Source organism: Ptychodera flava, chromosome 1, assembly GCF_041260155.1.
Source record: "Ptychodera flava strain L36383 chromosome 1, AS_Pfla_20210202, whole genome shotgun sequence".
NCBI classification, from domain to species: domain Eukaryota; kingdom Metazoa; phylum Hemichordata; class Enteropneusta; family Ptychoderidae; genus Ptychodera; species Ptychodera flava.
Genome location: NC_091928.1, coordinates 40,400,421 through 40,427,991, shown reverse-complemented (window position 1 = coordinate 40,427,991; position 27,571 = coordinate 40,400,421). Strand labels below are relative to the sequence as shown.

Sequence of the window (27,571 nt, the reverse complement as noted above, 5' to 3'; positions counted from 1 at the left end):
AAAATCAAGCTAAAAGATTTTTTTATCACAAATAGAAACAATTCCCCAATAAAATAAAATTATACAAATTTCACCAGAATTTGATCAATCTTACTGACGTCACCCGTAAAAACCTCTACACTAAGTTTCAACTCAATGGGACGTGTGGTTTCAGAGTTAAAAAAAAATTTTGATCAAAATGAAAAAAAATAGCCAAAAAATGCAAATATGCAAATTTCACCACGATTTGCCCAGATTTGAGAAAGGTCACTCCTATGCACTTCCATACCAAGTTTCAAATCAATCAGACTTGTGGTTTCAGAGAAGAAGATTTTTTGACCAAAAATGGGAGAAAATTACAAAAAATTCATGAAAAATAGCAAGTCCAAGATACTGACCCAAGATGTGCACAATCATTTCAGGTCAGCCCAAAGTACTTACATGCTAATTTTTCATCTAATCTGCTCAGTGGCTATTGAGATTTTCAATAAAATGTAAACTTGTAAACATATATACATATGGCTATGGGAGCTAACAAACGACCCAATGGTCGACAGAGCTCTGCTGTGTTATGAAGAGAGCAACGTTTTGTGACATATGTATTGATGAAGAAGGTTGAGATCTTTGATAGCTCATTTCAGGATGGCCTGACCTAAAATGGCAAAATTAGCTGCAAAAATACAAAATTGATGATTTCATCATATTATGTATAAAAATGTATACCAAATATCAAAGCTATCACATGAGTAACTTTTGAGAAACAAATATTTTGACCAAAAATGGCAAAAACAAAACGGCAAAAAACTGACCCAAAAATACAAAAATTGAAGATTTCATCAAATTTCACTATATCACACTAAGAGAACCCCCAGGAACCTGTATACCAAATATCAAAGCTGTCTGACCAGCGGTTATGAAGAAGAAGATTTTTTACCAAAAACGCCTTTTTGGCACTAATTTGCATATTTTTGGCAAGACAACTTCATTTGAACAAAATCTCATCTACAGCCCATCATCCATGTACACACCAAATATCAAGATGAAATGTGCAGCGGTTTTGGAGTTTTTGATGTTGACCCTACAGACATACAGACATACAGACATACATACATACAGACATTTCCTAGTCTATAAGAATAGCTTCCATTGCCATATATACATATGGCTATGGGAGCTAAAATCAGACATCCAGCTCTATTCGCTTCCTCAGAATAAGATATGTGCATAATGATGAGGTACAGTATTTGGCGTCATAAGGTCTCCCTTCATACCAAATATGAAGGGTGTACCACTTGTGGTTACTGAGTTATGGACAAATATGTATATTTCAGGTAAAAGGTCATTGAGTTCACGTTACGTTTTGTCAAAATAATTGTATTGCTAAGTTATCGCTATATACCATAATCAGACCTCCAGCTCTATTGGCTCGCTCAAAATAGATATGTGCATAACTAATGAGGTACAATATGTGGCTTCATAAGGTATCCCATCATACCATATATGAAGGGTGTACCACTTGTGGTTACTGAGTAATGGACAAATATGTATATTTCAGGTCAAAGGTCACCAAGGTCATGTGACATTTTGTCAAATTATCTGAGATATCTGCGTGAACTGATGGAAGAACGGATGGACGAACGGACGGACACGACCCAATCTATAAGCTCCCTGGACTTCATCCAAGGGGACTAAAAACTGTGTCACTGCATCCTTTTTGCAATATGAATACGATGAGAAACTAAATTTTTATTTTCTTGGCCTTATACATGGAGTCTATGGAGAACTGACTTATACATGGGAGGCTATGGAGGTGTAACCTAAAAAGTCTTCTAACACGGCCAAATTTGATCGCACTTTTAAACAAATCGACGTGCATCTGTATGGGGTAGGGTACTATCCTTGTGCAAAGTTTGAAAGAATTGACCAGGGCATGTCTGAGATATCTGTGTGAATGAACGGACGGACACACAGACGCATGGATGCACGCACGGACATGACCGAACCTATAAGTCCCCCGGAGACTAAAAAAAGAGCTACACAACCCTCTTTGACTTTGGTATATTCACATTGTCTTAACACTTTGACTATCTTGACACAAATGCCTTGCAAGTACCAGTTGACAGAAGCCTACATGAAACGTTCATATTTTGATACATAGATTCTAGGTGGGGTACAAGCCTGATAACCTGCCTCTACTTGCATGTGAAGTCAAACCCTGTAAAATGTCTCAGGTCTTTGACTCTGGCATTTTACAAAATGGTCTGATTTCAATTTTGAGCAGAACCTTTGTTTTCAGGCTATTCTCCCACCCCAAACACTTGAAGATGAGCCCTACATCATTACATGTGTAAGATATCATACTGCTGCTCTCAGTGTTGTATCATTTTAAGGTCGAAGGCATAATGTAATATGATATACCTTCTTCATCAACACCCTCTTCCTCCTCATCATCAACCTCCCCTTCAGCTCCTTCTTCATCATCATCATCATCATCATCTCTTCCTCTTCCTCCTCTTCTTCATCATCCGACTCCTCCGACTCGTCTCCATCTGTCACATAGTAAAACAAAGATGATTATATACTGTGCGCCAATAGATAGGCAAAGGATTCAGTTTCTCCCGACTGGAAATGCAAATTGTTACATTCTAGTTTGCATAACATATGTCTGAGATATATGCAAAAGTGATAAAAATAAGGTGAGATGGCATTATGACTTAAGGTACTATGCGCCTCAATAGTGAAAGACTTAAACCTTTGCTCAGACTTAAAAACATTAAACCATTCTTTTACAAAATCAATTTTAATATCAGGGTCACCGTGCAAAGTTTGTAACTTGCAAAACAAAATTACCCAACATTTTGCAATATTTGAAATTCAAAATGACCACATTCCTGTGTTAACTCTTTGGGGAAAATTTGTTACCAGGGTTTTCAAATCATTTACAAGTGTTCCCTAATCTTAGCAAAACGGCTGACCTAATATAGACACTGTATTTACAACTCTTAGTATGTAACTTTTTGACTGACGGCAATCCAACTCATAGATTCAACAAAACAATTAGCATTTTTCCTAAATCCATGCAAATACACCAAGACAGCCATTGGATTTGAGAAACAAAGTGAGTTCGAAAAGTAACAACCTATCACCATTAGGTCTTTGCAACAAAACTTTGGTGTCTTAATTAAGAGATTCTAAGTACACCATTATATTACCCCATGCATCAGAGCAACTCTTTCAAAAGCTGTTGTCTTACCTTCCATACTTGTAGTGTCACAGTCAGGGCAAAACCATTCTTCCATGGAGATGGAATCCAGGGGAAGGTCTAGGCATTCGCAGTGGTAGCCAGATCCACAATCATCACAGACTAAGAGATCTTCTATGTCACCTTCTTGACACACCTAACAACAAAGACAGGTACACTGACTGGTTAAGAGATTTCTCTGTCACATCGTCCACACACCTAACAACAAAGACAGGCACACTGACTGCTCATTAAAGGAATAGTCCACCCAAAATGTAATCTGCCTTATACAGGTTTCTATGTATGTCATAAAAGCATTTATCATTACTTTTTGCACAGAAACAGCGATTTTTGAAGTTATCTATGAAAATAAATATCAAAATCAGGCAATATGGAGACCTTTATAGCCGACTGTGCGCGGCCATATTGTCTACTTCCTCGCAAAGCATGCCGGGAGAAATGCCCGGATGATGACGTAAAGTTTTCGTGTTTTGGTGCATTGGCTAGGGGGTCTGATCTAGGGAGTCTCATAAATAGCTTATGCCTGCCTGTAAGTATTACGGATGTACCAATAATCGTGAGCGAGATTTCGATAAGGCATTCTGAATGATTCGAAACCCGAAGTGAAAACACCGCCTCTAGAAATTGTTGCCGGTAAAGATTGCCACTGACGTAAGTTTTCAAAATTATAAGTGCAGTGCATGTTTTTACGTATGCAAAGGCCGTTTCCAAGAGAAGGACTTCGTCGGCAGTTTGACGACCCACAATCAAATTTGGATTAGGAAAGACTTCAAGATGATGCTGTACCACAAAGTTACACTGGAAAGCAAATGCATTGGTGAAAAGAGGACATACAACAAGGGCGATTGTGGGAGAGACTCTCCATAAAAGAAAAGAGGTTCATGGTTTAAATATTTATGATTTTTCTGAACCGCCGGAGAGTTTGTTGAGATCATCTTTCTTACAAAAAGTTTACTTATTATTCTTGTTATTTTGATGACATCGCATTGGTATTTAAAACATAATAAAGTTTGCGTGATCAGTTGAAATCAGAAAGTTGTATTTTTGCTCGGGCATGTTTAACCACATCAACGCAACTATGGCATCCACGCATCAAGTCAACGGAAACGATCCATATGTTGAAATGAGTTATCTGGAACCAAGAATAGGTTCAAAAGAGTTCGAGAAGAAGTAGATGCGTAGATGACAACTTTCATTGATGTCGGAAAAATTTCAGACATAAGTCTTTCCTTCCTTTTAGAAAAAAAATAGGCACGTCAAAGTAAACTCTATTATCGGGCATCCATGCTGTAAGTTCAATGTTTCTACGATACCACGGCAGCGAGTCATATTTTTGTGGCGTCGAAAAAAATAATGAGCAATTTTGCCACTAAATTGTAAATAAAAACAAGAAGCAGTAAGTGAAGTTCGTTACTGCGTTGCCAGTGCGAATTACAAGGGATTTCCCCAAATATATTATCACATGGATTTCAATAAATGGTCCAAAATGAACCAACGTTTCATATAAGCACGCTGCACGACCGGTCGTACGACCATGTTGGATTGTAGTGAAAACGAGGCTCTCTGTTGTGGGTTTCTAGAAATTTCCATGCAACTACGCAAAGATTTGAGTGCATCGTATCGTAATTCAGAGACGCCACTCAACCTCAGCAAGCACATAGAATAACATCATTGAGCTAAAGCCTGAAAACTTTAAGTTCCAAAGTGAAAAAACGGAATCAGATACTCAATATATGTGATCGAAAATATTTAACGTTTCTCAGTCAGGCTATTCAGACACCATTGCTCTTGTAACATCATAGAGTAACCGTGATTCAGATTTGTTTTCAGATGTTTTTCAGAGCTGTTTCTCTCCATATTGCTATATAATAGTACATGACTTTTTTAATTTTGCCATCTTCCCGCTCCCGATCTGTCGAAAGGTAGTTTATTTCATTCCCTTTTTCTGTAATTTTTCTCTACGACCAGTCGCGAGGTCGTGGCTGTAACTTTAGTGTTGAATTTTTGCCGACATTTTTCTCCAAGACCGGCCGCGAGGTCGTGGCTTTCAGGTTTATTTTTTCGGTCGTTTCTCTCCACGACCTGTCGCCCGGACGTTGCTGTAAAGTATTGAATTTTTCCCAAAAGTTTTCCCAATGACTGGTCGTGAAGTCGTAGCTTTCAGATTTTGACCATTCTCAATTATTTTTTTCCAAGATTGCACCAAGTTGACAGCAGCAACGGCTACTCGGATTCGCGATCTCTTCCCATGGCGGTTTCTAATTACCGGTAACTTACGTTTAAAGTTCAATGTGAGTTGTGAGAACAGGAAAATTTTAGTGTGTTTTATGACTGTACGTTGAAAGGATAAATTGAAATTTCATTTAGTCCTCCTAGAACATGAAAGTGTGTTTGAAGTTTAATTTAGTGCCCGGAGAATATGAAAGTGTGTATGTATAAATGTTGCTTGTTAGATGAGGGACATACCATTTAGAGTCGGACAGCTGAGCCGTTTCCGGTCGTCCGCTTTGTCTCTCCTCCCTCCCCCACGGGGAACGGTGCTTCGAATTTTTTTCTCATTCGTTCATTCTTTTTCTATATGTAACTGAAAATCTAGCACTTTGAATTGGCAATTTTCGCTAATCATTCTTTGTTATAAAAAGAGTTAACCGTATTTTAAAACCAGCGTTGCAATGGCTAAACATGCGGAGCAATGTCGTCATACAGTTCTCTTTGGGAGTTTGAAATCCAACATCGTATTTTTCAAGTGATAACAGCTAGCTTGCAATGCTGATCAAAATGTTCTACCCAAAAGTACAACCATTGTGGGTAAGTTAGAGTTCGTTTCGTCACCAGGCGATATCGAAGATGTGTTCAGCCACGGTTGAGGGACCGTGGTTCAGCTCCAAACATGGCCACGTAACAGTGAGCTACCAAAAGAGCCATACTTGTACAGCTTCCTTCGGTAATTGGTGGAGCCACGTGCCCTTCTTTTACTTCTGAATTTATCGATGTGTCCGTCTTTTCGTCGAAAGCAGCACCAAGTTCGAAATCCTGGAGTTCGGTATCGCTGAATTCCGGTTCAAAGTTATAAAGTTGGAGGCAAAGTGTATCCATGGGGCAGCAGCTCAATACAAACGTACGGTAGATCAGACCCCCTAGCGATACCCCCTAACTTCCTCAACCAAACACGAAAACTTTACGTCATCAAAAGTTAAGCCTCTCTGAGGAATTCGATAGGTGGCGCTTCCATATCGCGAAAATGGCGTCATACACATCAGTTAATAAAACATTAATTTCTAGGATAATAAACAGCACATTTTTCATCTTTTCATCATCAATGTTACAAAAATAATCTTCAACTTTAAAGGCAGGTTGTTATTTGGGTGGACTATTCCTTTAAGAGATTTTCTCGGTCACATCGTCCACACACCTATCAACAAAGATATACATACTGACGGTTAAGAGATACAACTTCATGATGTGTAAAAATATGTACAACAGATGACAAATACCTTTATTATTAGTTTTGAATTTATTTTTCATAGAGAGAAATTCAATAATATGTTATAAAAATTGGAACAAAACACAGGGTCTCTACTTAAAACTGCTTTACTTCCTCAGCCAATCACTATCTATGATGACATGGTGACATGGTTCTGTTTGTTGCAGTGGTTCATTTGAAATGTAGGTTTAACCTGTCACTGGTGGTGTTATCTTGGAGATCACTCTGTAAGGATGTATGCTTTCTCCTCCACAGTTTAATTCTATGTTTCACTGGGAAGTGGTTTATATTAGCGTAAAAGTTAAGAGGGAAACACTTGACTGGTGTACAACTTTACCTTCCATGGCAGTTTTCACACAAGTGTTTATGATGCAGATAATTGTCTTCTGGTCTGACAGCATTATCAGACATATACACGGCAATCTCACAAGTAGTACGTACTACTTCAAGTTATCGTCTGGCAAAAAGGGTAAGTATAGCTATTGAACCTATACTGACTGACAGTGTCTTCCCTCTTCGCTTCTTCATCATCTTGGATGGATCGATTAGGAACTCCGATATTCCTACCTCAGATCCATGGTACGAATTTCTGACCTGTATAGAGTTGAAACGTTTACGGTCTACTGGACAAGTGTTGACATTCTGCAAAACACAGACAATGAAGAGAAACAATCATTTAACAGTAAGTGTGAACTATAATTGTGTATTTCTTCTTGTATTTGATGATTTCAGTACCTTTTCTTACAGCAAGATTACAATTCACTATTAATTCTTTTTAAACATGCCAAATGAACTTGCAGATCACAGTCTTCCACATGTTGCGTTTAAAGTGTATGTCCCGCATAAATTCAAAGTTAATGTTGCTTAAAATGAGCCATGCTATATGATTTTGCCATCTCTACTTTATCAAATATTAAATGCATCATCCCAATGAAACGACGCGGTTAAATATTATAAACATAGGGCCAAAGTCCCTGAAGCTACTATAGACATGGATACAAAATTAAGTATTTCCTGACTGTATGAAATTATCCTACTAAGGTCATCCTAGGGACCTGTAAACCAAATATTAAAACTGTCTGACCAGCAGTTTTGAAAAAACAAGCGACTCAACAGTTGACAAAGCTCTGCTATGTTATGTAGAGAATAGACACATGTATGGTGGCCTAGGGTTGTCACTGGTTAAAATATACAAATACTTATTTTGCTTTTTGTGTCTTCAAGAAAAAAATATCAAAAATTAAAAAAGGGGTTTGATTTTGGAAAACCAAACACTACTTTTAAAATCTTAAACAAAAATAAAAATAAAACGTTGATTTTGGAAAGAAAATTCTGCAATAAAACTCACAAAGAAAACTCAGACAGAAAAAAAGAATTATTTTTCAGATTAAAAATGAAAATAAAAAGATTGATTGAAAAAAATAAGAAGGTGAAAAGTTAAAAGTAATTCAAAGTAAAGTAAAAAGGAAAAGAAAGAAACTGGACAAAAGAATTAAAAATATTTAAAATATTTTTTAAAAACTATTGTAAAAATTACGCAAAATTTTTTTCAAGCAAAAGTAAATTCAGAGTAAAAGTGAATGAAAGTTGAATCAAATCAAAAATAAAATCAAATTAAAAGTAAAAATCAAATCAAATGTAAAATGAAAACGAAATGAAATGCATTACACTATGGCCGACAGTTGTCATAGTATACCAGCATGCTTTTCGGCTCCCATAGAGTTACACGCAGTGGAATGACAATCCTCGGCCGTCGTGCAAATGCAAGCAAAAGTAAATGATTTTTTTTTCAGCGCGGCGATGGCCGACAGTTGTCATAGTGTACCACAATGCAATGCAGCTATCACGGCTCTATGCGCGCGTTGGCGCGCTTTCTACTATTCCAGATTCATCGTCTGCTGCATGTGCTGGGTGCCTTGTGTCGCTGCGATCTGACATCACTTTGTGTCGCTTTAATCCGGTGGTATTGTATGAAGATCTGTGGAACCAAAGGTAATAGCGAGGTAACTATGTGAAATGTTTTTTTGTTGTGTCAAGCAAATCAAATTGCGGTACCAGATACTTTGAATATCCATGATGGACTCGGAGACGATTGGACGGAGTGGTCATTGACGTTCATGTACATTGTAAATTTAATAATACTTCATATTTACAGATCACAGATCAAAGTGATGGCTGCTGCATGGAAAACGTTTAAGGATGCAATGAAAGAAAAGAGAGTGAGTAACCGTAAACGAAAGGCTAGGAAAGATCGTGGCGATTTTTTAGGTTAGTAAAGCTGGATTTACGTTGTTAAATAATGATCCCACAATCACTGCTACATTGACACAGTGGAAAATGGGCTTTGGTCGTGAAATGCGATTGAATCTGACAAACTAAGCTGTAAACGAACTTTACAGGAGTAAATGTGCAATGTGTTGTACTTTTGAGGTGTCTGTTTGTGTAAAGAAACGTGAAACTTAAAATAGCGTGGACCGCTCATTGGCAGGGCAGAGACATTCCACAGGCATGCGACACGTCGCTTCGCGATCGGTACTGATTCACAGTGAACAGAGAAAGCTCACTGTGAATCAGTACCGATCGCGCGCGAAGCAACGTGTCATATGCCTGTGGGCCATTTCACATTGTCGTATGCATGCGCTGCATGTCCACACAAAAGTTCATTCTTACCATCACGACATTCGGTATTGTGGATCTGCTTGTAACACTGCCATAATTTTATCGGTGACTGACCCTCCTTTCCAAAGCCACTTTTTATGAGTTTGCAATTCTTGACCATTTTGCACACTTATATGCTCATTTATATGCTCATTATCCAACTTTGATTGAGCAAACATGCACCTAAATGCTACCGAGAACATCTCTCCTATTTAATTATTGTACTTTTCAACTTGGTTTTTACACACTAACATTCACATCAATATAGGAATATGCCTTCTTAATTTGAAAGCGCCAATTTTAGTAATAGAAGTCTGTCTGGTAAATTTGTAATTTTGACTATTCACGATTTATATTGCTCGTACGCATATTCTACCGCCTTGGTTTGATCATCATGGCATTGAAATTCTTTCAGATATTAGGCAAAGTCACTGACAAAGTAGTTTCTAAGGTTGTAATTTTTAGACTATCTTTTGGTACAGTATTTGCTTTTTGCATAGTGATGTGATGACTTTGACAAACCTAAATCTGCATCAAATTGGAAGCTTGCTACAAAATTTCAAAGACCTAGAGTACGCACTTACAGTTGAAGTTTAGATTTTTTACCAAGATTTACATTAATTTTCGCTCAGTTGCATAATTATCATATGATCAACTTAGCATGTATGAAGCAAGCTTCACAACCCCATAGGTTTATTTTGCCAAAAATTCAAAGGTTAGGTTCAGTTTTTACCATTTCTCCATTTTTTCATCTCATTTGCGTACCTTTTAGAGCCATGGCATAACATCCAGAAATTTCATCCTTGACCCAAAACACATTAACTTACCAATCAGTGATTTGTGCCACAGTTTCAATGAAAACTCTGTTGACAGAAGCGTACCATGTAGGTTCCTGAGCCATGTTTGTGTGTGGCAACAGGAAGCAAATTATACTTGATGCTTTGTTTTCTATTGTATACAATAGGTGAACAAATTGTGGTGCAGAGGCTGTCGTCGGAAGTAACAGGCAAAGCTCAAAGTATTCACGCATTGGCCCAAGAGAGTTTGTACCATTCCAGTATGATGAACTTACCTTGACAATATCAAACAAGCATGCGAAAGACATTTACTGATACTGTCGGAGAATCAATTTATTGTGATATCCTTGCTGGAGAACAAGGACCATCTTGTTCAGCCCTGGATCAGATACCAAATTATGGTCTGATTCATGTACGTTTTGTACCACGCCCTAATGACTATGATGATATATCAAAAGGATTAGCCATTCTGGATCGCCGATTGGCAAGAAGAAGCGTGTAACATTAAATCTGCGACTCAGTCACAGCCTTCTCAATTTGCTCCCAACGCTGTGACAACTGCGCAATACCCTAAAAGTCTGTCAGTATTAGATATGCTGAAACTAGGAAAAGTCATCAATGATAAAACTTCCACAATCATCAGTCTGTTTTCATTTGACATAAAACAAATGGCATGGTCATTGAAGCCAAAATCAGTTGAGTTCATTATTGATAAAAAACCATTTGGTTCAGGAGGGTTTCGTGAAGCATTCAAAGCCACTAGCCAAACTCCAAACTTTAAGTCATCTACTTGGGTGATTAAAAAATATCTTCCTGATGCTGTGAAGACAATAGAGCAAACCAACCAAACTACTGAACAACATACCAAAAAGGTTGTTCAGATGCACTCCTTGGCAAGAATTTTGCAGACCAACTTGCACACCAACTTAAAATAAAAATGTTTGCATGAGTATGGGGAAACAGTCCAATATAATAAGATTTTCCTGGGAAAATGACAGGAGGAAGAATATGTAACAGTTGAAAGTTACATTGATGGGGAATTTGTGAAGTACACCAATAATAATGGTTTGCTATGTAAACCGAATACTGAACTGCGAAACAAAGCAGAGAGTCTTGCTCATTTCTCATTTGAGAAGTCTGAAAAGAGTTGATGGTGATGGACATCCAAGGGAGTGGGTACCATCTCTTTAACCCCGAAATTGCCTCAAGAAATCTGATAAATGATGATGATGATGATGATGATGATGAATTTCTATTCACTACTGGAAATTTAGCAGACACTGCAATCAAAAACTTTGTAGAAAAACCATGATGCAATAAATTTTGCACTTTATTGGACCTAACAAAGTTTAAATAACTATTGTCTGACAATGTTCAACAATGGTACAGTGCCATACAGCTGTTGTTCATTGATCTCACAACTTACATGGCATGTAAAATCTGACACATGCCCTTACAATCTGGATCTTTCAAATGTTCAGTTCTGACACTTCTTTTCATAGTTGTTGTTTTATTGATATCTAGTGTTTTACTTGATGTAAATGAAGTTTTGTGAGCAAGAATCACAAAGAAAGTGTTCAGTGTTCAGAACCTGTATTTTGTTGACTTCTGTAGATTAAATATGCATCAAGTACTTCCTTATTCGCAATAAAGTGTTTTGAGCACAAAAACCTTGCTAGTTTTCCTCTTGACGTCTGACAATGTAGAGTTATTCAATCATGATACCATTTGGAAGTAGAAATATACTGATACATGTGTGAGTGCAAAGTGGGAAGATTCACACACCAGTTATGAACTGAATGTTTATTGTAAAAAAAAGATTCAGAAATATAAACATGGGGCCCGGGGCACCGACGTCCTTTGTACCTCCTTACTGTTTATTAATTGCCATAAATGTGAAATTTGGCAAAAAGTCAAATTGTTTTGACATAAATGAAAGTTATTTGAACTGGTTGGTTACCGGTCCAGCATAAGTTCAAGTGTGGATTCTAAGTATCAACAACCTTGATATGAACCATTGACTAAAAAACATTTGCTTGTTACACTCACCACACTTGTACTTAGTATTTGGAGTGTACACCTATCTACAATACAATGATAAAAAGTTTGGACTCTGTAGGTCAACAGTGCATCTTTAATGTATGAGACTAAATAAGCTTACCCCTCAAGTATGTATAGGCCAAAAACAATATTTAATTTTGAATTATGTAGTGCAGGGAAGGACATACAAATGGTGAAAAGCAAACTAAATATAAAAACTGAATATACAATTATATGGAAATGTTGTTTTACAGTCATGAGTATCTGGTGTGTGCCGAGAGACAAATATTAAAATTGGACAGTATCATCCTGACCACAGTTTGTCTGACTGGTTGTTTCCTTCTGATTTTCTGACACGGTGATAGGTACAAAATATTATGCTATTCACGATAGTTATACAACATAGCTTGCATTTTGTTCATAGTAGAACTGAGTTTTACATGTAAGATAACTTTCTCGTAAACTGTAAATTCTGGCTTCTGGCAGCTCAAACGTCGCAATACTACATTTTTTGATATGATATGGAGTGATTTGCACACATGCAGTGACAGTCGATATATTCATAGTATGAGAGTCTACTGTACATTAAAGCATAGTGATGTTGACAACTACATGCATGCCAGTGCACGATTTCAAAGTAGCCAGGAGGAAATTCTAATGGTCTTTTAGTGGAAATATAGGTATTAAACGACAGTGAAACAAACAACATTAGTTATCGTGACCTTGCTAAAGTGCAATCTCGGATCATGTATGATCTGATGATCATGCCAAATTTACCATGTCGGATTTAGCCCTGCGTACGATGCTGTGTGTTCCGCTACAGCTATTCGCCCTGCTCACCACAGCCCTGCAAAGACCCGTACGTAGGGTCGGTGACTTCAAATCCACTTTGGGACTTGACGTAAAAAGCCAAATTACTGCCGAAATTCAGCGTTCTTGGGCCCAAGTCGTATCCCTGCCCACCTCAGCTACTCGATCGCTTCCAAAAATGCCAGTCTTTTATTCACTTTTCGTAAATAACCGTCGATGTCGGCAACTCTCTCGCTAGCCCTGCGTACGTACGCAGTGTACGCAATGCATTCCCTGTGTGCGTTCCTAACACACAGCATCGTACGCAGGGCTAGCGAGAGAGTTGCCGACATCGACGGTTATTAAGTAAAAGATGATGTCAAAATCAATGCACAACTGTCGAAATTACCCAAAATAAGCAACAGAAAACTAAAAGTTATCGCTGTGTCGAAAGGACAGTATATCAACATAAAAAGACGCTAGTTTGTTATGACATGGAGGCCGGAGGTAGAAGGACAGAGCATTCCCTCGCTCTCACCCAGCTATTAGTACGGGCCGCCGGTGGGATTGCCTCGCTATTAAAAGCAATGGATTCGCCGGTACTGGGGAGTACGGAGCCCATCATTCTTCAGTCTATCGAAGGAGCGGTTCGTGCCAAAAAATACATGACAGCAATCAAATATACGCTAAAACCTTTAAAACGTCAAAATCCGCAACTGACCGAGAAACATGATGGCAGGCCTTGAAAAACAACGCTAACTTGTTATGTGCGCATGCGCATATTAAGGGGAGACCCATTTGATTTCGGGGGGGGTATGCAGGAAGTGGGTATGGGAACTCTTTTTTGTTAGAGAGACAGCATTTTTTAATTTCAACTGTCACACCTGCATCAATTTTTTTATCAAATGGAGTAGCAGTGCAATTTTTCAAATTTAAGCCAGTGTTTCACATATCACAGGATGGTTTTATTTATTCATTTTACATTCCAACAAATGACATACAAAATGGAAAGTCTATTATATATACAACTTTAAATTATAGAACACTTTTTTGGCAAATCAACTGTGATCAGTACTATACCTGCTTTTCTTTATAACAGTCAATTCCTTTTAAGTTCTCAGGGGAGATGTTATCTTTTGTGGTCAGAGAAACAAGGCTCACACATTGTATTTCATTATATTTGTTGTTCCTCAATTTTCATTGTCAACTTGTAATCTTTCTAACATATTTATGTTGAGAGAATAATATATTGGTTTTTACACTAGTTTATTGACTCCTATCTTGTGTTTTAAATTTTCACAATGTACAGAAGTCAAATAGTCCCATCTAGATATTGCCTATACCATTGAGATATTGCAACAGAATCTGAAATATGATTTCTTGGGTCAGAAAAGGGAAGGAAAACATCGAGTGCACCGAGGTGTAAAGTAGTGATGCTTATATCATAAGTGCTGGGGAAAAAAAAACACATGAGAATTGCTTGTGGTAAAAACATTTGCGCTGCCTATGGCAGCATGCTAGCAAAGAACACATGAGAATGAATTTCCAAAACTTTGCTCATTTCAACTGCATTGTGACAATTCCTTTTTTATTTCTGTCTGTTATGAGAATTTTTTTTCTCAAGCCATTACAGGCTTATTTTTTTCTTTTATTTCACCTGGTGACAATTTTTTTTCTCGAAATCCTCCATACCCCCCCAGAAATCAAGTGGTTCTCCCCTAAGTGAGTCCCTGACCTATGCGGGCCAGTGGATTACTTCCTCAGTAGAACTGATATGCCTGCCGGTACCATCATTCTTCAGTCGATCAAAGGCGCCTTTCGTACCAAAAATACACGACAGCCGCAAAAGTGCATCACTGTCAACGTCATAACTATAGAATATATTAAAATGCACAGTGAAACGTTCACAAAGTAAAAATGTGCCCACACCGAGAACAAGATGGCGTCCGATTCGATTCTCAACTCAGATTTTGTCCTACGAGTTGTGCGCATGCGCAGACGGTAGCTTTAACGAAAGCGAGTCAAAATCAAGTAAATATAAATAAAATGGATAAAAATATTGTTTAAAAATAATGTAAGGCATGTATCACCAAATTTGAACATTTCTGACGGTATTTCAACTATACGAACACCCATGCCAAAATCACAATAATCAAATCAGTGGTTTTGAGGAAAAAGTGAAAATAGTGGTTTTTCAGAAAAAAGCTAAAAAAGTGACTTTAAATGATTCAATCAAAAAAAGAAAAAAGACCGTTTGAGATACATGCCAAAGTGACCACCAGACCAAATTTCAGAAAAAGTTACTGAAGCGTTTCTGAGATACCTGCGTCCACAGCATACGCCCACTGTATGCAACAACAGAGGCCGCGTCATCACATTAGTACTTTGGGCCAAAGGCCCAAAGGACTAAAAATTGATAAGCATGGTTACGGTAACTATCTTTCAGTAAATGGTGATAGTAACCAATATCTATTGCCTCCTGCACTCATTTGGTGGATAAATTCTGGCTTTTCAGCTCAAATTACAAACAGTAACTATTTACACCATCAAAATGAGTAACAAGTTCATTCACTGTGTTTTTTCCAGATACACTACCAAGATTTGATATTTGATAAGTACACAAATAAATATCACTGACATGAAACTGTATAATGACCTTAGAAATTGTAGCTGGTCTGAGGGAGGTCCAGGCAAACTGTCACAGTAGTTGCAAACACAATGAAAGGTCATAAAATCTTGAGAATTGGGGTCAGGTGTGAGATAATGTTTGAACTGGGCTGAAACCAACAAATAAATATACACATTTCTCTGCAAATTTAAACTGACAAACCGCAGTACACAGCAATGATATTTGGGGTCAAAACCACTCTGCTACATCTCAAAATAACATACATGGCACAAATACCGGTGTAAAACAATACAGAAAATGATGCGAGTATGGAAACCTACAATAACTATAATGAAATAGCAGATTGTGATGTCAGCTTACTAACCAAGTTTATTTGTTTCATAAGTGTCCATGTACTATTTAACAGTTCCATTTCTTGCATGGTTCGCCATGTAAATTATTGAATATTGAATTTTTAAATGGCTCTCTTTCTTTGGAACAGAGTAGTGGGTGCAACACAATTAAAACACACAATGGTTGGCAAACTCAACACTTTTCAAGAGTACAGATTTCACACACCAGATAATGACATCCACTGATAATGCCGACAATATCTGAATCTGATACCAGATGAGACTTACCAGGTTCGTAATGACCGACCCAGTATTTTTACAGTGCATAGCACGGCCATGTTTTTGCAGAGATTCATACAGTATACTTTCTTTACTGATTTTACTGCTACTCTCTCTAGATACTGCTAAAAGATGTAGAATTATAATGATTACCCGTAACTTATGGAATTTTCACAGTGGATGTTGTCTATATAGAGTGCATGGATGACACCAATGCAACCATACGCTGAATCTCCTGTCAATCAAGATTTAACAGTAGTTGCTATAGGACTTGTATCATTGTTCTTGTTCATTTTCATGAACCAGTTTGAAGATGAATAAAGAAACTAAATGGGTGCACAAATTATTCATATGGGAAGAAGGACTTTCAATGAAATACTGTGTAAGGAAAATACAATTGCCCAGCAAACCAGGTATGCTACAATAATGAATCACACACTGACGGCTCTCCTTGATCAAAAGAGCAATATTCAGTGCAGTACATTGCAATCTTCCTTTAAATACTGAAATGCATCACTGCATTCCCTTGCTTTGACTTTTTCTGGATATGGTATCAAACGTTCACACTTTCTCCGGAACTCCGGTTCTAGAAAATCTGTCCAATGTCAAGGATATCTGCATGAGTGGCTACCTCTTGTAATTCATCGTCACTTACAGGCCACCCTGCAACAAATTCAAAAACACACACTTTTAGAAGTATTACATTTAGCTCCCAATATTTTTGAAAGTGAACAACATTTCAGCTTAACGTAATGCATGAGGAACTTAGTGCCTGCATTGATGAACCTTGCCTCAGCTCTCAGCACAACAAAAAATCAGAAATTGTTTCCGGTGTATGTTGGGTTTGGTGACTCTAACATTACACCTGCCTTACCGAACATTTATCACCCATAGACAGGCAGGCAGACAGGAAGTTATTTTCTATTTTGCATAATCAACATACCACTTTCTTCAAGGTCATACTCTTCTGGAAAATTGTAGATGTGATCCGGGATGCCAGCTGGTAAACGAGAGTCCCTCTGTGGTCTGATCTATGTGAGTTCCATATTGAATCTTTGAAGATATTAAGTTCTCTTTGAATTATTGGAATTAGTAAAATGCCATGAGCATTCTGAAATAACAAAAAAAAAAACACAACATATTTACGACAGTGGGTAAATGCCTTGAAGACATTGAAGTTTACATGACACAACTCAGGGCCACTGACATTATCGGTACTTCACAGCAACCTAGTGGTTGCTATAGAACTACTGTTAGTTTTGCTGAAAACAACAATATATTGAATCCATGATCTGCAACTGATGATCAAAAGGCAAAGGCAACCAGAATGGCTTTTCTGTTAACTTTTTGACCAAAATAATATTAAAAACGTTTCACAAATATTTGTGACAGAAGTCAAACAAATTAAATTGAAGTCATCACAAGGACCTCACACACGATGACAATACTGAATCTAAACGTTATAATTACTTGATTCTACATGAGAATCCATGTCTTGTAAGCATGAATAATACATGATGCTAAGATTCAGAGAAACATTTATAGATGCAACATATGTAATGTATGTTAACAAGTTTGATCAGCACATCCCTTTGAAGCCATGAGTCAAATTTTCAACGTTTCACTGGTAGTATATGAGAAGATAATTGACCAAAAATGAGAAAATCTGGATGTATACACAAATTCCCTTATCATTGTGAATAAATCTTGGTGGATTAACCTGAGCAGTGGTTACCAAAATGCAAAGTTGATGGAGGAAAAGAGATGCTGAGGGACACTATATCTGTTTCATAAAGCTCTGCATAGTTACACGCCTCACACGGGTGTCGATTATATTGGTATGAATTGGTTTATTGACAGGAGTAGTGAAAACCGTAATAACAATAAATCCTCATCAGAGATAGTTACTCTGGTAGTAGAATGATACACGTCTTGTCTATCTGTGGCAGTGTCAGATCTGTTTCCTTCAATGTCCTGTACAACGAGTGCAAAAGCTGGCTGTGTAGGCTGTCCATCGATGTATAAGTTAACATAGATGGTGGTCTGGTCTCTCTGGCTGGATATCGTCTGGTTGATGTGTCTGTATCTGGCACATTAACAGTTGACTCACCTTGTGAGCGTTCAGGTACATTTGATGGTTGTACTTGGTGCTCAGTTTGGTGATCTGCTGCTGTGGTGCTGTCCCTCTGTGGCATTGGTGGCTCTTCATGGGGCTGCACTACAGGTGGTGATCTGGCTGGCTGGAAACTAGGAATTTCTGGATTTAAGTCATGATGTGTGACATCTCCAGGTTGATCCACTGTGTTTCCGTCTGGGTTGGTCTGTCTGCTCATCAACTGCTGCAGTGTTGCTAGGCCGTGTGATGTAGTAATGATAATTTTCATCTTCATCACTGGTGTTGCTGCTGTCACTTTCACTGACTTCTTCAGTTGGCTGGCTGTCTGGTCTCTGTCTCCGACTTCGTCTTCTCACCTGGCGGGTTGATGTAGGCGCTGTTGGAGATTCTATTTCCACAGGTAGTCCATCACAGGGCAGGAGCAGATTGCGATGTAGCACTCTGATTCTTCCTTGGCCAGTTTCTGGTCTAACCTCATAAACAGGACTGTCTGTACCTTTTCTTTCTGTCACGACGTGGATTTTGTCTTCCCAGTATGATCGGAGTTTGCCTGGTCCGCCTCTTTCAGTCAGATTTCGTACCAGCACTCTGTCACCTGGTTGGAGTTCAGTACTTTGAGCTTTTTGGTCGTAGTACTTCTTTCCACGCGCTGCTGTCTTGTTGGAATTCTGGGATGCTAATTTATATGCTTCTTGCATTCCATTTTTCCACTTTTCTACATATTGTAGATAGTCGCCTTGATGCTTGTCTTCTTTGATATCAAACAGGATATCGATTGGTAACCGTGGAGATCTTCCAAACAGTAAGTAGAATGGAGAATATCCGGTTGCTTCATTTCTTGTACAGTTGTATGCATGGACCACTTTGTTGAGTGAATCTTTCCAGTTGACTTTTGCTTTTCTGGAAGTGTTTTCAACATCGACAGAAGTGTCCGGTTAAGGCGTTCCACCTGTCCGTTCCCCATCGCGTGATAAGGCGATGTTCGAGACGCTTTCACACCACTAAGCTTTTGGAGTTGTGCGAAAAGCTTATTCTCAAATTCAGTACCTTGGTCATGGTGGAGTCTGGCCGGAAATCCAAAACGTGGAATAAAATCGTTGAAGATCTTTTCCGCTGCTGCTGTACCTGATTTGTTGGTGGTTGGGTACGCTTGGGCAAATCTAGTAAAGTGGTCGACCAATACCAGAATATACTCATAGCCTCCCTTACTCTTCTCCAAGTGCAGATAGTCGATGGATACTATCTCAAATGGCGATGTGGTGACGATGTTTGTCAGTGGTGCTCTCGCCATCACATTTGGTTTCTTCTGCTTGATACAGCTGCAGTGTTTTGTAATGTACTGTTCTATGTCTTTCTGCATCTGAGGCCAGTAGAATCTGTCCCGTGCCAGAGTTACTACCCGTTCCACACCAAGATGTCCCATATCTTCATGGAGCTCTTTGTAGACTAGTGGTCTGTATTGCTGGGGCAGAATAAGTTGTAATCTGGTTGCAGTCTTTCGATGCAGAATTCCGTCTTTATCGATGATTAAGGTATTCCACTCTCTCATCAGTGCTGTTGTCTGTTGCGGTTCACCTCTGCGCTCTCTTCGACTTGGTCGATGGCCACTTAGCTTGTATTCGATCAGTCGATTGATTGCAGTGTCTTTCTGTTGTGCGTCTTTAATTTCTGCCTTCGTCAAAGGTTTGACAGTAGGCTTAGTCTTCATGATGTTCTCCTCTAATGTCACTGGATTATTTGTCACTGATGTCAGCCATGTTGCATCGCCGGTGTCGATAGCTTTGGTTGACTGGACTGTAGCTTCCAAGACATCACAGGAGTGTTCTTCCGTACATTGATTCATGAGTTCATCAATATTCATAGGCATCCTTGATAACACATCAGCATCAATATTCACTTTCCCTGGGCGATATTTGATGTTGAAGTTATAGTCTGCCAGTTCTGCAACCCATCTGTGTCCGGTGGCATTCAGCTTCGCCGTTGTAAGGACATAAGTCAGTGGATTGTTGTCTGTGTATACAGTGAAGGATTGTGCATAGTACAAGTAATCACGGAATCGCTCTGTTATTGCCCATTTCAGTGCCAGAAACTCGAGTTTTCCAGAGTGAAGGTGGTACTTCTTCTCTGCCGGTGTCAGTGTTCTGGATCCGTAACCGATAACAACCATCTTGCCATTTTTCCGTGATAAAGTACTGCGCCAAGTCCCTCATTTGAAGCGTCGGTGTGAAGTACATACGGCTGCTCATAGTCTGGGTAGGCCATCACAGGTGCGTCTACTAAACAGGTGATCAGACTGTCCAATATTTGCATGTGTTGATCTGTCCACACTATGGGTTGAGCGGAATGCACTTGACCCTTTGCTGTTTTCTTTACCTTAGATTTCTTCTTGCTGTTGGTGCTGTCATTTTCTCCTTCATTTGGTGAAACTGACAGTAAGTCATACAGTGGTTTGGCTATTCTGGAAAAGTCTTTGATGTATTGTCGGTAATACCCGATGAATCCTAGCAGTTTACGCAGTTCACCTACCGTTGAGGGTTTTCTTTCCTTCAGGGCTAGTACAGCTGCTGTATCTGCCGGATCTGGTCTGTATCCGTCTGCTGATATTATCTTCCCCAGATAGCGCACTTGTCTCTTGAATAGGTCACATTTCTTTGCCTTCAGCTTTATGCCATGTTCTTGCAATCGCTGTAGGACTTTTCTGATATTCTGTATGTGTTCATCAAATGTTCTGCTATAGACCAAGATGTCGTCTAAATATGGAATACAGATGACATAACTTAGTCCATCCAAACATTCTTCCATATGTCTTTGGAAAGCTGGTGGTGCATTTGTTAGTCCGAAGGGAATACGTACCCATTCGTAGAGTCCCCAAGGTGTCACAAATGCTGTGAGCGGTCGACTTTCATCGTCCATGAAGCCCTGGTGGTATGCTTTCCCTTGGTCAAGGACAGAAAACCATGAATTCCCTCCAAGTCCATCTAAGATGTCCTGAATGCGTGGAATTGGTTGTCGGTCCGGCTGTGTCTTTTTGTTGAGTTCGCGAAAGTCTATACATAGACGTAAACTCCCATCCTTCTTACGAACACAAACCACAGGCGATGAATATGAAGACTTTGATTTGGTTACCCACCCTTGATCGATGAGGTCTTCTAGATATTCTTTCACTTCCTGGTATAGTGGACGAGGTATAGAGCGATAAGTCCGCTGCACTGGCTCCTTATCAGTCAAATTGATATGCAATTTCAAATTCTCTATACACCCAATGTCCTTGTCATCTCTGGCAAAAGCTCCAGCTTCTTCTTTCAACATCTGTCTTGCTGCCTTTCGCTGTGCTTCTGTCAGGTGACTGAGATCAACAGGTGGTTCCCATGTGTCCTCAGTACTCTGGTCTGTCTGTTTGCTTTCTGTTGCCCTGGTAACCACTTCCGGTTGTATCTGTTTGACATCTGCTTTCTCCGTAACTTCACGGACTTCAAGCGGTGTCACTGACTTGATAAACTGGAGTGATCCCAGTGCTGTACGGCTTCTGAGAATTATGTCATGCTTTGTTGTGTTCTGCACTGGTACACTGAATCGGTGTAGTGATCCAGGCTGTAACTTTGTTAAATGTTCAGGCACTTGCAATCCATCAGGCCAGGGAGATTTGACGTCAGGTTCAAATATCACTGGTCTTGGCTCGATGATGGGTCCAGTACGTGCTTGACATTTCACATGACAAGTCTGTCCGCCTGGAATATTTACACCTTTTCTTCCCACGGTGACCGTGTAGTGATGCTCAAACTCAGTGTTGTCCTGAATTAGGTTGATCACTGCTTTCAAGTCTTTCTGTGGAACTGTCGGAAATGCGGCTGAAATTGCCTTCACTTCTCTTTGTGAATCTTGGCTGTAGTCCCTACATATTTCTTCTATCACATTATAGCCAATGATCGGGTAGTCGGGGTCATCTGATGTACTTTTGCTTACCAGGATAGGTACTTTCAATCGCTCACCAGATGTCTCCTCTGTGTCAAGTTCAAAGTCCACTTCCACCCAACCACTGTAAGGAATGTCTGTTCCGTTTACTGCTTTAATGTTCAATTTTGTACCCACTCCCAGAAGAGCTTCTATTGGTTTTAGTGGCACATTGTTCAGGTAAGTCTGTTTCCATGACTGTGAGATGACACATACCTGTGATCCGGTATCCCACAATGCTTGTACTTTCTTCCCCTGGATGCGACACCATACCATACACTTCTTTCCCACCAATTTGGTCAGTCTGTCATGTCGTACTGGTGCAAGATGACATGGAAATGACATCTTCGGTACTTCTGTTGAGCTGCATCTGATACTTTCTTGGGCCTCCACTTGCTGTATTACTTTACAAACAACACGGTGGTGTTCCCAATGTGCTTCCTGACAGTCTTTTGAACAATACGTACCGGCATGACATGCTGAACACTGGTAGAATGTCTCTACATCTTTCTTATGGCAGTGGTTACAACTTCGGGACTCTTCAGGCTGGTTGGTTACTCCTAGTCCCGTGGGGGTAACCTGCTGTCGTTTCCCGAATTTCTGTGTCTTGTCCTCCTCCTTGGACAGTCTGCTTTGACGTGGGTTGTATCTCTGCAGATAAAACAGTGATTACAGTCCCGTCTTCCCTCTTTCACACATCAGCACAACCATAGGGACGAGTAGTTGTGTTTGATGTAGTATTCGCTCCACCACCATCTTGCTTTCCCTGCAAGGATTTCACCATAGCAACTAATTCATCATAACTTGGCCTGTTTTCTTTCTTCTTACCTTGCTTAGCTGGGTTATCAGCAGGTGTTTTGGAGCTCTTCTTCTTTCCTTTCCTCTCTACATGCACATCTGCAGCACTGGCTGTGGCAGTCTCCTCTGCTGCAGTTATCTTTTTCTTCAGCTCACTCTTCTTTTCTTCTTTCTGCGCAAGTAGAGCAACTTTACGGATTTCATATTGGTTCAACTCACCGTTGTCTCCTAGCTTGAGATACGGAGCTAACATCTTCTTTGAGTCTGGGTCTTGAATTCCTGATTCGATTGGGTACATCCTCAGCTCAGCTTCAGACGTTGCAGTTTCCAGTATAAGATTATGTAATCTTATCACTCTGTACACAAAGTTTGGCAATGTCTCTGATTTTCTCTGCATGGTGGTATCCATTTCTCTGAAAAGATCCCCTGCATCTAATTGCAAGTATTGATCCTTCAAAGAGTTCTTTACGTCTTCAAAAGTCACATTACTGTTACTTCGAAACATCTTCCCAAACTCTACTGTCTTGCGCAAAGCTTGCAATACAGCTCTTACAATTTCCTTATCACTGTACCCCTTACTTCTACCATCATCCATTTGATTAATTATGTCTATAACCATCATTGGATCAGTCTCTTCTGGCTCCCCAAGTTGACCTTCAATCTTAAAGTCTTTGGTATGTACAACAGTGGACACAGATTTGGCGGGCTTTGGCTGATCACGTGACTGCCCAGGGGCCACACCCGAAGCTACGATGTTGCCATTTTGAGGGGCGGTTCCCTGAGAATTTTCTTGCTGGCCGCCATTTTGAGATGGATTATTTCCCTCACCTGGTTGACGGTTCTTTCCAAGTTCTTTTTGATCTTCTCCCATTCAGTGATGATTGCCAATCCCCCATCTTCTGCACCCTCATTCCAGTCCCCTGGAGTACCAATAAATTTGTGTAGCTCCAGCAGGGCTGCAAATTTCCCATTCTTTGTCTTATCTTCGCCTGGTATTTTCATTATCTAAAGACTTCACCTAACTGTTCTATTGTCATCTTCATAGTTGTTGTCATAATACTTTCTTGCAAAGTCTCTATTTGTTCCATATCTGCCATCTTGATGTTCTTGGCTTTTCAAGGTACAGCAATTAAATTACACTTACAGTTTACTGTGCAGTCCGTCCGTACTGTGTAGCAGGTCTTGCTAATCCTGACCAATTTCCAATTCAATCCCAGCGGTGCCTCCAGAAATTGTTACACGCCTCACACGGGTGTCGATTATATTGGTATGAATTGGGTTTATTGACAGGAGTAGTGAAAACCGTAATACAATAAATCCTCATCAGAGATAGTTACTCTGGTAGTAGAATGTATACACGTCTTGTCTATCTGTGGCAGTGTCAGTCAGGTCTGTTTCCTTCAATGTCCTGTACTCGAGTGCAATGCTGGCTGTCTATACAATGTCTGTCTTTGGTCTTGTGTTTTGATTAGTCATTATCTTAATGACGTCTGTAAACGTTGCGTAACATCTCCTTGCATGGTTAGATTTGTCACTTAAAATGAGACACGTCAAGGGTCAACTACTACACAACTACATAAAAGTCAGAAAGTATTCAATAATTCATGTCAATACTGTCTTATTTCATGTGTCCAATATTGTCTGATAAATATCGATACATGTCGCGTCATCAGTAGTCACTTTCAAAGCTTGATTACTAAGTTTGCAATTTTGTCAAAACTTAAAAATCTGTACAAGTCATTTGCATATAACCAGAGGTCATCATTGTAGGTCATGTTGATCTCAAAAATTTTCTAGTCAGTTTACTGGACATCCAACACATATCATGCACTGTTACAGTGCCGCTAGAATACTTACATGTACATGTTGCGTCAGCAAACCAGCCAATGAAATGGCAAGTCTGTTGATGAAATGACACTTTAATGGTACTTGAACATTTTAACTCTGAACTCAGATAGCATTGACTTGATGGATTCTTTCTATACACAGCCACTGATAGCCATCCATATATGGATAGTTTTCAATCGGATTCGAACCCACAACATACGGCATAACACAGGGGACAGGGGAGAGTCTGACTGCTTTATATATTACTTGTCAGTAATATATAAAGCAGTCAGACGGTGTGGAGTTGAACTCTTTATTTGACATATTACAGTCAAAATTAATAAAATCAAATAAGGTAAACTGTTGCACAAAAAACCCTCCTCCCACCCAGGGGACTCTCCCCTGTCCCCTGTGCCAATAATGGTTTAATCTACAACCCAACTTGATTTGTGTATGTGTATACATGTATATGCTCTCTCTCTCTCTCTCTCTCTCTCTCTCTCTCTCTATATATATATATATATATATATTTATATATATTATATATATATTCTTGCATCAAGAAATTTGTCTTCAACACAAAACATTGCATTTTCGATTGTTTCACTTTCATCCAACTGTTGTATACGCTTGCAAAACAAGCATGTCTACACACACACACACACACACACACACACACACACACATATAATATATATATACACACACACACATATATATATATATATATATATATATATATATATTATATATATAGAGAGAGAGAGAGAGAGAGAGAGAGAGATATATATATATAGATATATATATATATATATATAATATATGATTATATATTATAAACAAACACACCTGTCATGCTGATTGATCGGATTGTATATGCCACTGTCCTTTAGCCAGTTCAGGTGATCTTTAAAATATTTTTCCAGTCTTTCATGAAGCTCTTTCCACCATCTTTCTATCTGCAATATCCCCATGTTACTGGTTAGTGTCAATCTTATAAACTACAAATGCCTTATTGATTACAGGGTATATATATATATATATATATATATATATATATATATATATATATATATATATATATATATATATATATATATATATATATATATATATATGTTTTTAAATTTTCTTTCAAACACGATCATTTTCCAACATAAATCAAGCTGCATGTAGCTCTTGGGAGCCGTCGTGCATCACTGATCAGATATACACAATACTTAAGAGATAAAACTGACACTTTATCTGTACTGATTAATTAGGCTCCAACCCTGGGAGTTCAGCAGACACAAGCTGCTACATGGTAAGCAAATGTGTTTCTTTTTGTTTTCACACATATACTTGATCGCTCCCACGAACCGATCGATTATTGTGGATACTTCCTTCATATCTGATGTACATTGAATTACTGTTGACATTGTAATGCAAGCCATCAATACTATTATCATTTTGTCTATACAGATACAGAACAAAATATTGGACAAAAGTCAAAAGCGCAAATACTACCATCCCTCAGCATTAAACACTTCATCAACAGCCGTGTTCTGTTTGAGTACAAGTTACACATTTTAAGTAGAAACAGTTATAAATCAGTGTTTGCATTGACCAGGAGCAAACTATAGTTATAAATCAGTGTAGCATTGACCAGGAGCAAACTAGTTTGCTCCTGGTCATGCTACACGGATTTTATTCTTTGTCAAGTTTTTGGGTAAATGACTGATCACTCTAAAGAATAGCCTGCTGACTCTGTTGTTGCCCATAAATCTGTAAAAAATTATTATTTTCTTTCTAGCCTCATAAAACAAATTAAAATATATAAAAACTATAAAAAGTGAAGAAATATAAGAGTGGTCTACCATGGAACTAAAGAAAAGTACATGCATCTCAGACTTTATTATAAACAAGTACCATCACAACACCATCATCACTAACCTGATTTGATGTTGACGGGCCAAAGATAACAGTTTCACTGGATCCATGTCACCATGATTTCTCCTGAGGAAAGCATGCATCGTTGCCATCACCCCGGTTTCGGTGCCTTTATCAACCCTCAGAAAGGAGGCTATTGTCTTTGTCTCATAAAGGTACTCCAAATACCACCGGCCAATTAATTTGGGTCGCTGTTGCTCACCCAAATACGTAACCAAAGAAGCTTTCGACTGGCAGAGTCGAGGCATCCATACACAGCTAGAGGAAATGTAGAATTCTGATAGCCCATAAGCTTGTCATGGCCATCTAAAGAGTGAACCAGCCGGTGGACAAAATTATGGACTAGAACAGACAGGGCGGCCGTAATGACTGGCCGTTTGAAACGGGTTGGGTGCAAAATTAAAAGCCAGAAATCCCAACCTTGTTCAAGTGCATTGTGTTGCACATTGATTGAATCTTGCTGCTTCCAAGCAGGCAGAGATATTGAATATTGCAAAGAATATCATAATATAATCCATTCATTGTATAAATACTTCATTGACTCTAGTGTGAGATATGACAAACTTAGGGAAATTCAAACTCTGTTGAATGGGAAAACAAAACAAATTACTGAGGCTACATCTGTTCGCTGGCTGTCGGTCGAATCAGCTGTCAAGATGGTTTTCATCAGTTTTGAGCCAATTGCCTTGGCACTGGCAAGT

At 38.9% G+C, this 27,571-nt stretch overlaps 2 protein-coding genes and 1 long non-coding RNA gene across 9 annotated transcripts in view; 1 reads left to right on the top strand and 2 right to left on the bottom strand.

Moving 5' to 3' along the window:
• LOC139137181 (PHD and RING finger domain-containing protein 1-like) overlaps positions 1-27,571 on the bottom strand; it is a 153,942-nt gene that overhangs the window by 59,408 nt on the left and 66,963 nt on the right. The window contains exons 1-2 of one of the 4 annotated variants that reach the window (XM_070705194.1): positions 3,233-3,548; positions 2,507-2,528 (exon numbers count right to left, since the gene is read on the bottom strand). The exons of 2 other annotated variants lie outside the window; for them this stretch is intronic. In XM_070705194.1, coding sequence (XP_070561295.1) covers positions 2,507-2,528; positions 3,233-3,278 — 68 coding nt within the window. In that variant the 5' untranslated portion in view covers positions 3,279-3,548. Of the gene's footprint in view, positions 1-2,506; positions 2,529-3,232; positions 3,549-27,571 lie in introns of those variants that run through there. One more of the 4 variants, XM_070705169.1, reaches the window with a different exon arrangement.
• On the top strand, positions 8,242-11,112 carry LOC139137219 (uncharacterized). The gene is made up of 3 exons (XR_011553350.1): positions 8,242-8,728; positions 8,881-8,993; positions 10,348-11,112. It is a non-coding gene; the product is annotated as an uncharacterized lncRNA (long non-coding RNA).
• Positions 16,708-27,206, bottom strand: LOC139137150 (uncharacterized). 4 transcript variants are annotated; one of them, XR_011553330.1, is made up of 4 exons: positions 26,874-27,206; positions 25,791-25,900; positions 17,193-17,360; positions 16,708-16,912 (listed from the first exon to the last, which is right to left on the bottom strand). XR_011553330.1 is itself a non-coding variant. In XM_070705125.1 (3 exons), exons 1-3 carry the CDS (start codon positions 24,114-24,116, stop codon positions 16,901-16,903), a joined length of 354 nt encoding a protein of 117 aa, XP_070561226.1. In that variant the 5' UTR covers positions 24,117-24,238; the 3' UTR covers positions 16,708-16,900. The 4 variants fall into 4 exon arrangements, 2 of the variants coding, with proteins under 2 accessions (XP_070561226.1, XP_070561235.1); XR_011553331.1 differs by lacking the exons at positions 25,791-25,900; positions 26,874-27,206 and adding an exon at positions 24,259-24,928; XM_070705125.1 differs by lacking the exons at positions 25,791-25,900; positions 26,874-27,206 and adding an exon at positions 23,943-24,238.

What these genes read in the sequence shown, in the direction of transcription:
- LOC139137150 (XM_070705125.1), bottom strand. Translation starts at nt 24,116, where the DNA reads ATGAAAATACCAGGCGAAGATAAGACAAAGAATGGGAAATTTGCAGCC. An exon ending in TGGAAAGAACCGTCAACCAG is followed by an intron (nt 17,361 to 23,942) that starts GTGAGGGAAATA and finishes TTGTTATTTCAG; the next exon opens with AATGCTCATGGCATTTTACT.